We start from the raw sequence: 12600 nt of genomic DNA on the forward strand, positions 1-12600 counted from the left end.
GTTGAAACTCAAAAATTGAAGAGTTATTCTTTAAATTACAGTGGGTGAGAACCACAAGTGGCTTCCAAAAGAAGTCACTGTTCTGTCCCCTTTGGATCATCAGCATGAACACTGGCATGAAGTATTTGTATTGCTGTATTGTTTTACCACTGGCTGGTGAATACACATCTGAAGTACTACTGCCGCAGTACAAAGGCTTACTGTTTGTATCTACAACATCTGCAAAAGGTATAGCAGCTTGACACCCTTCTCCTCTGACACTGAATCTGCTTGTTTGGATTTCCAGAACTGAAAATGGCATGAAACTGTCCGTCAGCCTGCGCTACAAGCCACCTTCCAGGAAGAAATTCACTTAAACCCAAACCTTTTACACGTACATCATCTGAAACAGGAAATCACTACTTTGGGGTGCCGTGGTATTACCTATATAGCTAAATAGCTCACTTAAGAGCCAGTATTCTCTGCGAAAATACTTACAAAGATCATGAGTTACAAGATTGTCCTTCCTGTACAAGGACAACATGTCTTAAACCTGGCCTGCCTGGGATTTAGCAGAAAGGCATAAGTAACTGAGGTATTTTCCAAAAAGGCAGTGCACGTAAAACAGTATTACTGAAACTCTGAGAGTTCATAAAATATTTAATTCTTCTTTTCTAATATTTTTATGGTAGAAGCTAGCTTCTTATGTCAGGGAGAATCAAGAAAGCCTTGACTCCCAAAAACAACTTTGCAGAGAGTTTTTTAGCTTAGAAGTGATCATGATCGACCGCCTAGAGGCAAAGCTCCTTGGGGTTTTCCAACGCACACAGCATTCCCAGGCGTATGGGGAAAGGAGGCGCAGATTCACGATGCACGCGGAAATGTTTTCAGTTAAAGCACAGAGGATGCTTATTTACCCCTTTGTGAAGCTGCCACTTGACACGACACATTGGGCACATCGCAGTAAGCACCAGTCCAGCCAGACGGACAGACGCATTGAGTCTGGGCTCCAATCTGGACACACGTGCCTTTATTCTTACAGGGAGACTTGCTGCACAAATCCATAAGTGCCTGGAGAGAAAAAAAAAACAACACAACATGATATATGGCAAGTGCAGTAGGAAACACTACTCAGAGTACAAGTTCAAGAAGCAGAGAAAGGAAGCTGTGCAAAACTGGTTCCATGTGGCATTGGAAAGAAAGGGACAGTACTTCCCGAGTCCAAGCCAGGTGCTTCACTGACAGTCTCCAGAGCTCATATGCCCAGGAAAGTGCAAATACACAGAGAAGTAAACCCCAGATGGCAGCACCATTTCAAGAGTAAGCTGATCCTCACACCTTGCTATACAGAGGGATCTCTGGCTGGTTGGGTTTGAGAAGATTCGGTTTTACCTCAGACTAGGCTTCTAGTTCCACATTAGTAGGAGGCTTCCAGGTCTCAACGGTAACAGATGCCCTTTCTTCTCCCAAACTCCCCCCATCTTCACTGCTTTTTAGGAATGACAGATGTCTCCACATTTTGATATTTGCTTTTCCTTTTTGTCATTAGCTCTCCACAACTGCTTTTGGCCCCATTTGCTCTAGTATGGTCCGAGTTCTCCTGTCTTCTGAGATTCAATTGAAATCCCACAACTGTTTTATGAACTGAAGATAGACCAAAGTATGCTGCTTTTCTTGATTTTTTAATATTAAAAAAGCAGTTTCCAAACAAAGAGACTAAAACTCAGTAAGTCATATGAAAGTGGAGTGAGGACCCAGAATAACTCTGTCTGACCTAATATAAACCAGCCACTAACCATCATTTCCTTTTTGAGCACTTAAGTCTTCAAAGTAATACAGCTATTTGATTGATTTCAAGCTGACTTGAAGGAAGGACGAGGTTTTTAAAGTGAGTAGTACTGAATTTTGGCTGTAAAATGCAATTTCAATTGCAGAAAGTTCTGCTTTTCAGATGCAAACTGTCTCCTTACAACGATTAAAGTAGAAAAATCTGTGCTTTCACAGGCAACCAAAAAGAAACTTGGAATTAAGTTTTATCACATGTACTTGAGCGTGAAGAAGAAAAACACCGAGCCTCTTGCTTCTGCATTTGTAATGAGTAGCCGACTGTTTTACATGCAAATTCTATAACTTATGAATCATTGTCTGATTTTCTGCTGCTTATTTAGCTTTGCTAATTAGGTCAAGCCAGTTTACCACTAAGACAAGAACTACAGTGTAGCTGTAATCTATAAATCTCTTCAATACAGCTTTGAATAGTACTTATAAATTTAGAAAGCTCTGATTCCTTGTATAAAATGAGTAATACATTATGGTCATGCTTCTCTGAACAGAAAGCAGACTTTGAGAATCCACAACATTTAATTTGGGGACAGGAACATTAATCCTTTTCTCAAGTGAAAACAAAGCAAACATAACAGAAGAGGAACTACTGAACTTCACAGTACTTTACGATCACTCTCAATACTAATTCTCCCAATGAGGTTTAAGTAGTGTGCCCAGAATGTGTAATTAGGGTAGCAGAGGGGTTGCTTTTTTCTATCACTTCATTACTTTGCATTCACTTCCTCCATTAGCAATACCTAGAAGCAGACCTGACAATTTAATGTCTAGCAACATACTTCTGGAAAAGCACCTCCCCCACTGCCACTAAAATGCTTCTTCTAACACCCACTGCTTTACAGAGACACATTGGCATGAAAGACAGTTGCAAAATCCTTACAAAATTGTGTTTTCCAGTAGGTTAAGAAATTCACAGATTTTTTTTTTTTTTTTTGAAATGTCAGCACTCAGGCTACTTATGAAGGAAACCAATATAGTGTTTACTGTTCCAAAGCTAGAAACAGTCTCAAATTATTCTTGCTCTTTTGATGAGCACAGAATAAAAAGAAAAAGCTCTTGATTTGAAAAATTAAATCAGCATTAGTTTCCACTGTGATACGCCAAGTTTAAAGATTTTAATAGGTACTAGTCAGTCATGTGCAGTATGGGTTTGCAGCTTCTACACTCAACTGTGGAAAAATGTAAATTGCCTAAATTTAAGTCTGCAAGTAAGGCTTGAGCTTTTTACTGAGGTTGTTAACAGGACAATCACATCAGTTACTGCCCAAAAACGTTTTCTGGCTTCTTCTGGGGAAGAAAAAAAAAAATCTACAATCAACCAGAATAACTACACCTCCCCGTATAAAATAGAACAGTTCAATCAAGGTCCTGCTAATCAGACTGTTATTCTGCCTTTTAAAGTGGTGGGGTTTAGTCCTGGTTTCTGTGTTTGGTGGGTTTTTTAATATAGGACTCTGCCTTCAATCAGGACAATTTTATGCTTCAAATGAAATGCAGCCTTTTTCAAAGCTAACAGCTGTTTTTCATTTAAGAAAACTGATTAAGAAAGTTCCAGTGACACCTGCCCTTATAAACAACCAAGAGTTTTTCTCCTCCTTGCAAACAGACACTTTTGATTTCCAGAGTTTTGAACAGGGGCACCTGCTCTGTTAGACAGAGGTGCTGGACGTATTTTTCCCAGGGCTAATGGTCCAGCCACCTCGTACCAGAACTGAAGGAACAAGAGCTGTGCCACCTTTGGTACCTCACATCTAGCCTAGTCACTTCTGCTGTTGGACAGTTCAAACAGTTGCCGTGTGCAAAACGGGCGAGAAAATGTCACCCACCTGGCAGTTCTTCCCAGTATAACCCAAAGGACATATACATCGGTATGTGCCCGGGCTGTCCACGCAAGAGCCTTTGTTCAAGCAAGGATGTGAATCGCATTCATTAATTTCCATGAGGCAGAAGGGTCCAGTAAACCCCACCGGACACTGGCACGTAAAGGAATTGATCCCATCCACACAAGTACCTCCATTGAAACAGGAGCTGCAAGAGAGTGAGAACAAAGGTCAGCTGAAACAAAATGGAATTAATTCACGGCCAAAACAGCACGTGAACATTACTGAAATGAGAGAGGAAAAGAGATTACGGGATCTTCTGACCACTGCTAAGTTCCTGCTAAAGAAGCCTAAGCCAGATAGCAGCAATTCAAGGGGACTCCAGATCACCGTCTTTTACCTTGGCAGGCGAAGAAAGTAAAACAGGGTTTCAATGAGTCATTAGTGATGGAGGTAGCTTATTTAATGAAATCTTCCCAGCTTCAATGTGACCACAAACAGTATTGTACCAGGTAGGCGTGTGGCTTGCTCAAACTGATAAATTTTATACAAATTTTATTACAAATTACAATTGTATTACAAATTATGAAAAACAAAACAATTTGCCTTTTTTTTTTTTTAAAGCTTCAAAGGAGTCACAGGTCTGTTTTCTCAAGGAAAAGCTTCATATAACATGCAAAACAAGCATGTTCTTCATTGAAATTATGTGAAAGTATTGGTATTGCTAAATCCCTTCCTCCTCTTCTCATGAGAACCTTAAGTACTTGATTTGTAAAATTACTCATACATGCCCTGGCAGAATTCAGATCAGAGGAGTTATTGCCCACCCCCAATCTCCTGATCACAAGAAATTCTGCCAGGTTAGATGTCCTACAGAGAAGCAACTGGGAAAGGTAGGAGAAGTGATGCCTCATGCAAAATTGACTCCTTTTTCCTTCTAAAGAAACGCCTGCCAGGAAACTCCTGCTCCTCTGAAAATAACCCTAGATCAGACTCAAGATAATCAGTTTGAAAAAGTACACAAAACAACTTCATGCTTGTTATCTGTCTTGTGCACTGTCAAAGGGTACGTCCATGAGAGAAGCCACCAACACCTCCTCGAACTTCCAGTGCAACTTTTAACTATCTAAATTCTGACTCGATTACGGCAGAGATGTCAACATTAACATATTTATCAGAGATGTTCCTCAGCCTTGTGGACTGAAGTCTGTTTTACAAAAACTGCCGTTGACATTCATGGCAAAGCAAGGAAGAGAAGACAGAGGAACTGTCAATCACTTGGCGTGTTTCACTGAAATCAGATACCCGTCTCCAAAAGATGGCACTCTCTCATAGGCAGCTTCTCACACAAGACACGGAAGAATTATTTGAACCAAATTCAAATTAGCCAACCACCACGGCGCACTTAAGTATAGCTCAGTAAATTTTAGTTGAGAAGGTGTGACTGGTTTAGCTTGGCAGAGCATTGAAAATTGCTACATCCTTCAATCATACCTGCAAGACTGGTTTCTGTCCCGACTGATAACGAAAACAAAAACAGGATGAACCTCAAAACATCCAACATACTTCACTTGATTAAACAACTGTTGTGCAAATTAAACACACCCTCATCAGTGACAGAATCCTGTTCTTAAGCAAAAGATGTTAAAATCCTTCCTCCCCCACAAATGCAATTTTATAAAAGATAAGAAAGGTATTTTCTTTGTGTGCAGAAAACACATGAGAATAGCAAGAGCTCTGCATTTAGGTACCTTATTTGTTTCTGGTAACTAGACTAGAATAGACTAATTTTGAAAATTTTTTTTAACCATTTCAAGCTTTATTAGGAATTGTTTCCATGAGAATCTGAAGTTACATCAATCCTAACAAAGCTTAAAATAAATACGCAGGCAGATGATGGATACACAGGGTTAACTCTCAAAAGAGCTTTTAAAACCAAGTGAGCCATTTATATAAGGACCAGCTATTGAGCATTTTAACTCAGTTCCACACCTCCCCCTTAGAATGACCTCAGGTTTTATCTCAACACTGCTAAACCACATCCAATTTGTGAGCATTAAAAGATCTCTGATGATGAAACCTTTCCAGTACAGAATTTGTGGATTTAGTGTTCCTCCTCGTTGCTTCTTCATATTATTTGCAGTCAATAACTCAACTCGGGGCTAATTTAATTTTCCTGCCTTTCTGAGACTTGGCCATTGCTTCCATTTTTGTAGCTTTTGTATTTCTCAACACAGTAACTGTTCATAACAATCAATTATTTCCCTTCCCCTATATGATAATGGTCTTATAAAAATATAAACTATTTATGTTTTAATAAGCTAGCATCTGTTACTGTCTTAATGTTTGTTAAACACTGTCACATTCCTCCTGTACTGGAGCTAAGCTTCTAACTCATCGTGCAAACTGAAGACCAACTTTGATAGGCAACTATCTATCAGCTGGTATCCTGCACAAGGTAAGCAGGTTTTCGTTGCACAAACCACAAGTATGTCTCGGTGACAAAAGGCAGGGAAACAGATCCTCATCCTTAAAAACTGCTTCTGAGTAGGACCGACATCAAGCCTCGAGCACACGCTGTGTGGCTCCTTAGTGCAGCAGCACAGGGAAGTTATCTCACCTCTCAGTGCATTCATCGATGTTGTTCTCGCAGTTGGTTCCCTCAAAGCCAGGCTGACACTTGCACGTGTAGCTGTTGACATAGTGGGTGCACGTGCCTCCATTCCTGCAGGGTTCACTCAGGCATTCGTTGGTATCTGTTTGACATTTATCCCCATGAAAACCAGGTAGGCAGATGCAAGAGAAAGAGTTTATCCCATCCACACATGAAGCTCCGTTTTGGCAGGGATCTAAGACAAAAGCATTACAGTAAGAGTTAAAATGGGTAACAGTCCAAGGCCCGGCCTAGAGTAGTAGCTTTCTGGAAAAAGAAGTATCACAGAGCCCAGAGCATGAGAGACTAGCATGACAAGTTTTTCTGAGCCACTGCACGGAAGAAATAATTGCAAAGCATTATCAATAACAAATTCACAGGAAGGTATGGATCAAGAGCAAGCTTCAGGGCCTAAAGGTTTCTTCTGCTGAGGTTTCTTCAGCCAAAACGAACAAAACCAGACCCAAAGTCTTTTGGTTTAAAATTCAAACTCTGCTTTTTTGATAAATGCCTCTGAGAAAGACGATACAAACAGCACAGCAACTGCTGCTTCCTCCTTATCATGTCTTATTCATAAGACAACTCAGACCGTTCTCTCTTTTCCAGACACTGCTCAACACACAAAAGAACTTGTGTGCTTCATTTTAAGCGTGAAAGTCAAATCAAATGTGTATGTGCAAATTAGTATATATATGAATACTTATGCATTACTGAGCACTTATCATTCTTCCCAGTATCAAAGGCTGACTGGAGAAAGGCTGGCAGAAAAGCTCACAAATTCATACACAACCTTGGATTCTCCTTACCTCTGCATTTCTTGACATATTCTTTATCCCTACCATGATCTTGCTACTTGTGTATAATTTTTTGATCTAAGCCCCCCACCCCACCCCCACCCCGTATTCTCTCTTATTTCCACAAGTACTGATCGGCCTGAAGAGCTCTGCCATTCAGTAGTTTCTTCCTGCTTTGCTCCTTCCACTTTTGGATTTAAGACCCACATTCCTCGGTCAGATACTGCCTCTGAAGCCAGTTCCCCTTTCTACTCTGCATTCCCTAGACCAAAAGCCTACGTATATGAAGGCAGGGACAGAAACTGGGAGGAGGGAGGAAAAGGGGAAACAGGAAGGGAGATGAAAAAATAGTTACGGTGCAGATTTTCTTGGATCTGTGTTTAAGTCCTACTAAAATACAAACTTCAAAATGCAAATAGACTCCACCAAGAATTTGCAGTTCAACATAAGTACAAGATCATTGTGTTCACTGGTAAATGAAGAACACAGATGTGAAAGGTAATTAAAGCTCATTTATTGACTGAGAAATATGCTCACATGATAAAAAATTGTGTTATAAGAGACCCACCTGCATCTATTTAAAGGTCATCTGACTACTGCAGAGAAAAAGCACATTCACAGTGAGACCCCTGACAGCTATAAAATGTTGTGTCTATGGCAGCCAGCCATTTATGACTGCAGCCAAAAGCTGCGCATTAATTTTCTGTGCCGCACATTTACTGACAGAAAAAGGAGACTCGAGTATCAACTTTTCAATAAGTTCTTGTTGTTGGAGGGTTTGTTTGCTTCATAGATTAAAGACATTTGGCTGAAGCCATGGAAGGTTTTTGTTATGCTAAATGAAATCAGCTGTAGCAGTAATTTCAAATTCTTCTTCAACCTCATGGGTGTGCTGCCTTTCAGACAACATGGGATGAATCTCACAGCTCTCAGAACTCTTAGGAATAGAGAGAGATTTCCCAGCTGTTCAAGAGAGAAAGATTGAACACTTGGAAAACATTTTCATCTTGAGACACCCACGTAAAAACTAACAGGACAAGCAATAATTTGGTTGGCTTCGGTAAGCAAAGCTCTGGGTCAACGCACCAACGTGACTTTTTTTGTACTGTACCTGTTTGCTCAGAAAGAGGCACTCAAAAGCTCAGGCTGAGCCAGATGTCTTAGAAGTTCTTTCAGCAGTGCTGCTTTGGGGTCTCCCATGGTAACTTTTGCTAATAGACTTGTTTGGATCTTTCTCTACAGCAGTCACAAATTTAAATTTTTTTCAATGCAAAACACAACTCTCTAAATTCATACCTAAAGTCTTTAAGATTTTGGTTTAAGTTATTAGAATAAAAAAACAGAGGTTTGGGGATTTTTGGTGGGCTTTTTGTGTTTTTTTTTTTTTTTTTTTAAGACGATCCAGCCAATTAAAAAATTACAACATTGTGAACTCCTCCAAGGTTTGATAGAGCACTTTTCAAATAGTAATAGATGAGCTTTTAAACACATGACACTTCTGAGGAGACTCTAATTTTATCTGATCATGATACACAATATGCCCAGTAAGAAAAAGAAGTTATTATGTATTTGGTTTCCCTTCTAAACAGCATTGTCAAGGGCAGGAAATTAACATTTGCTTTCTTGTAATTTAAACAATTTCAGTACTCATCAGTGTACCAGCTATCCTCCTGCAACTGATACTTATTCTGGAACAGAGTGCCTTCCTGCTGCTTGATTTGCTTTCAAATATGGATTAACTGGAACAGCAACAGGACCCACTCTTTCCAGAATATTAATGTCAGACAGAGACATTTCAGGAAAGACTGCTATACCCCAGATTCCCACCACACCTCAACCAAGCTTAACGTTGAAATACAGGTAAGCCCTGCAGTGTTACTTCAAGTTAGTGTATTAAAATTTCAGGCAAATATAGTTCTTCATTTAACAGTGCTCCTTATTAAAGTATGTAAAATCTAAGGACCTTTTCAAGTTAATCTGGGAACAACTCTTGCTATCAGTTAGAACGCTGTAGTCCATTTCTAGCAGCTGAATGTGATGGATTTTGATTGCCTCAAACATGCAAGTCTTACAAAGCTGAGGTCTGGGGATTTTTTTCTCTTTGGTAAGAGATTATAAAAGAGCTTTCAGGATCTGTCAAATAGCAGTCATCAATAGTACAGCAAAATTATTTCTAGGAAAAAATGGAAACCACAGAGCAATCTGCTGATACTCACTTGAAAGGCAGTCATCAATGTTACTGTCACAGTCTCCTCCGGTGAAGCCTGGCCGACATTCACACAGGTAACTGCCTTGAATATTATGGCACAGAGCATGATTTTTGCAGGGCTTTGAGAGACATTCATCAATATCCACTGTACATCTCTCCCCTGAAACAAGGAGATTCCAGAAGTAAGACCCCTCATAAGCAACGATCAAAAGGCTCAATGTCAATACTGCTCAGTACTGAAAGTACGGTATGTTCCCCATCACATTACCTTCCCAGCCAGGGGCACATTGGCAGGTGTAGCCTTCAGAGTCAGGAGATTCTTGGCAAATTCCCGAGTTCTCACAAGGATCAGGGGAACAAGGAGCAACCACTACCTGGCAGTTCACACCTGGAGAGCAGAAGGGGAAAAACCAGGAGAGTATGCTGCTAAGAGCTTGGTGCTTCTTGGAAGAATGAACAAAGATAATAAAGATATCTAAAAATAATAAAGAGAATCACTTGCGTGATTATCCTACACACCAGTGGACACCATTTCCATATTTGAAAAATCTCAGCAGAAGGAAAAGGCGATCAGAGCACTCCTCATGGGCTCAGTGGGTACAAGCTGACAGCAGCCATGGTAATTCCGAGTTTAACGTCCCTTCAATTCCCAGTGCATTTATATATCTCGGTCTGACTTTCTTACAAAGAACATTAAGCTGAGCTGCCACCAGGACATTTCTTAATGAGTCCAAACAAGGCTTAGATACAGTCTTACTAAGTATCCTACTACTGTATCATGTCTACATGAACTGACTGTAATTTAACTTCATACAACCATGGCATTTCCCCTCTTGATTCCTATTTCGATGAAGTTTAATGAAAAGATTAAAATGGCACTAAGGGTGCAATGAAGTAGAAAGGAAAAAGAGATCAGAAACTGCTTTCTGAATTTTCACCTTTGAATCCTTTCCTACAGGTACATCTATATCCATTCAACAGATCCTCACAAGTTCCTCCGTTCTGGCATGGGTTTGATTTACATTCATTCCCTTCTGTTGAACAGTAATCTCCTATCCAGCCTGGGTCGCAGACACACTTGTACCTTTAAAGGCAAAAACAGCAGTAATTTTAGAGCATTCTGAAATAAGTCCTCTACCAGTTTCTCCTGCAGATTAGTTTTTGAGAGAAAACCAGAAAACTTCTTTTTAGGAGAACCCTAAGTTACATTTAGATTGCTTACTCCAGCTGTATAGTTTTGAAAATACTGAAAATAAACCCTCCCTTAAAACCACACTTCCCTCCATTAGAGTTTTCACAAAGAGCTCAGTCAACCAGCAATGTTTCTGCTTTGATAAGACCATCTCAACACATTTAAACAAAGACAGAAAAAAAAAAAAAGATGAAAAAAATGTAGAGGAGAACAATAGGGTCCAAAGATAACTAGACTGATTTAATACAAAGTAGTGGTTACAAATGAAAACAGTTGGCTGGGAGCAGGGGCAATCTTCTCCATCACGTTTCAAAACCTGATGTAGAGCAGCACTCCACCCATATGACATAGAACCAAGGACTTGGTGAATCACCCTGGACTCAGGCCACACAGCACAGACACTGGCCTCCCTCCCCATCACCCAAACAAGACTTCTTTTAACTGGCACCGAGCATAAGGTGTACATGAGCATAAATATGAATGCAGGTGACAGATGACAGACAAGATGAACCAAAACATTTGTTTTCCAAGCTTACATGGAGGCTGAATTAGCAATAAAGAAAGCCTTCCTGTCAGCTCCAGTGGCAGTGCTGAATCCTGCCCTACGAGCTACCCGGAGTGGTAAATCACCGCCTTGCCCAAGCGCTGACTACACTTTCCCGGATGCAGCACACATCTGGGAGGCACTGCTATTCAACCTACAGTTGGGAAACACAAGTCCTGCCTCACCAAACCTGTTGACTCCACGGCCCTGCTCTCCCAGACATCATTACCAAAAAGATCTGATTCAGGGCTCCTGAAATCAGCATTTGGTCTTCCTGGATGGGAAGAATCAGAAGCAACTACTGCCATCAAAATAGCCAGAGAGCGCTTTCCCTTTTTTCTCCCAGGCATGCAACAGTGTGACTAAAGCTGATGAAATCTCAGCCTTGGATGAACTGTTCTAAGCCAAATACCTCTCTATCTCCTAGCGTCAAAAGTTGTCTGCCTGTTCCTTAATACAGAGTCTTTGAGTAGCAAGAACAGCACTAGCCAACAAAGATAGTCTCCATGTTTTAGAGTTCGACGGAATAGGTAGCTGCTGCTTCCCACAGATTCAATTTGGAACCATTTCTTTATTTTTATTGCGTTCACTCTACTCACTTGAATTGCCAAACCCTCCCTTTAGACCACCCTGTACTACATGCCCATGCAAAAACAGCCAAGAACACAATGCAAGACAGAAAAACCTATGTTGAAACAGCTCAGACCACAGCTGGTGAGTAAAAGGTCTACACCTTACTGTGATTATGTCATAGGCAGCAGATAAATCTGGATCCTAATCTGAGAAATTAGAGAAAAATCAGAAACTTCAAGTCAAGATGGAATTTCGAGCAAAGCAAAAAAAAAAGTATAGAAGACAGCAGATAAGCTTAATGTGACAATAAGTACTTACCCGCTAGTAATATGTGTGCAGTTGCCATGTACACAGGGATTACTAAGACAGCCATCTGCCTGTGACTGACAGTGAGGATGATGGTAACCTTCAGGACATACACACCGAAAGCCATTGACTTCATTTATACATGTTCCGCCATTGTGACATGGGTTGGATGTGCATTCATCAATGTCCACATTACAACGCGGGCCTAGGAAAAAGCCACAATACTTATTAAGTAGTATTTCTTATAAGAATATTTTCTTTGCATGTCTGCAAGAACATACATTGAGACACAACTCAGTAAAGCCAATGCAGCGGGATAGCTCTCGCATGCTTCCGTGCTTTAACTGAAGAGAAGCATTTTTGAAAGATGCAACACTTTTCTGCGTCTGGAAAACAGCACTCACACTCAACAAGTGTTTACAAAACACTCAAGAATCTCAACAGAATTCCACTAAAAATCACCGGTTAATATTCTTTAGGAAGACAAAAATCACTCAGTTGTATCATGCTTGGAACAAACCTCTTGAGCTCCACTTGTCATAGCCCTGCTCTTCTGCTTTGAAAGTACCTACCCTTTGAATAACCAATACTGCCACACTGCAGTAAATATAGTTCTTGTGGTTTATTGCGCAAAAGGGACTCTAAAAAACACCGTTTCCTGTTTTGCCTGCCTCTGATTATGACTGCA

The 12600-nt window shown here is 40.4% G+C and overlaps 1 protein-coding gene across 1 annotated transcript in view; it reads right to left on the reverse strand.

Annotated features, from left to right (window-relative positions):
- The window catches only part of NOTCH2 (notch receptor 2), an 87689-nt gene that overhangs the window by 21496 nt on the left and 53593 nt on the right, over positions 1 to 12600 (reverse strand). The window contains exons 13-19 of the mRNA XM_054833385.1: positions 11925 to 12117; positions 10236 to 10381; positions 9566 to 9685; positions 9305 to 9457; positions 6262 to 6490; positions 3648 to 3849; positions 897 to 1050 (exon numbers count right to left, since the gene is read on the reverse strand). Coding sequence (XP_054689360.1) covers positions 897 to 1050; positions 3648 to 3849; positions 6262 to 6490; positions 9305 to 9457; positions 9566 to 9685; positions 10236 to 10381; positions 11925 to 12117 — 1197 coding nt within the window. The remainder of the gene's footprint in view (positions 1 to 896; positions 1051 to 3647; positions 3850 to 6261; positions 6491 to 9304; positions 9458 to 9565; positions 9686 to 10235; positions 10382 to 11924; positions 12118 to 12600) is intronic.

The sequence above is a fragment of the Grus americana genome, chromosome 8, assembly GCF_028858705.1.
Source record: "Grus americana isolate bGruAme1 chromosome 8, bGruAme1.mat, whole genome shotgun sequence".
NCBI classification, from domain to species: Eukaryota; Metazoa; Chordata; class Aves; order Gruiformes; family Gruidae; genus Grus; species Grus americana.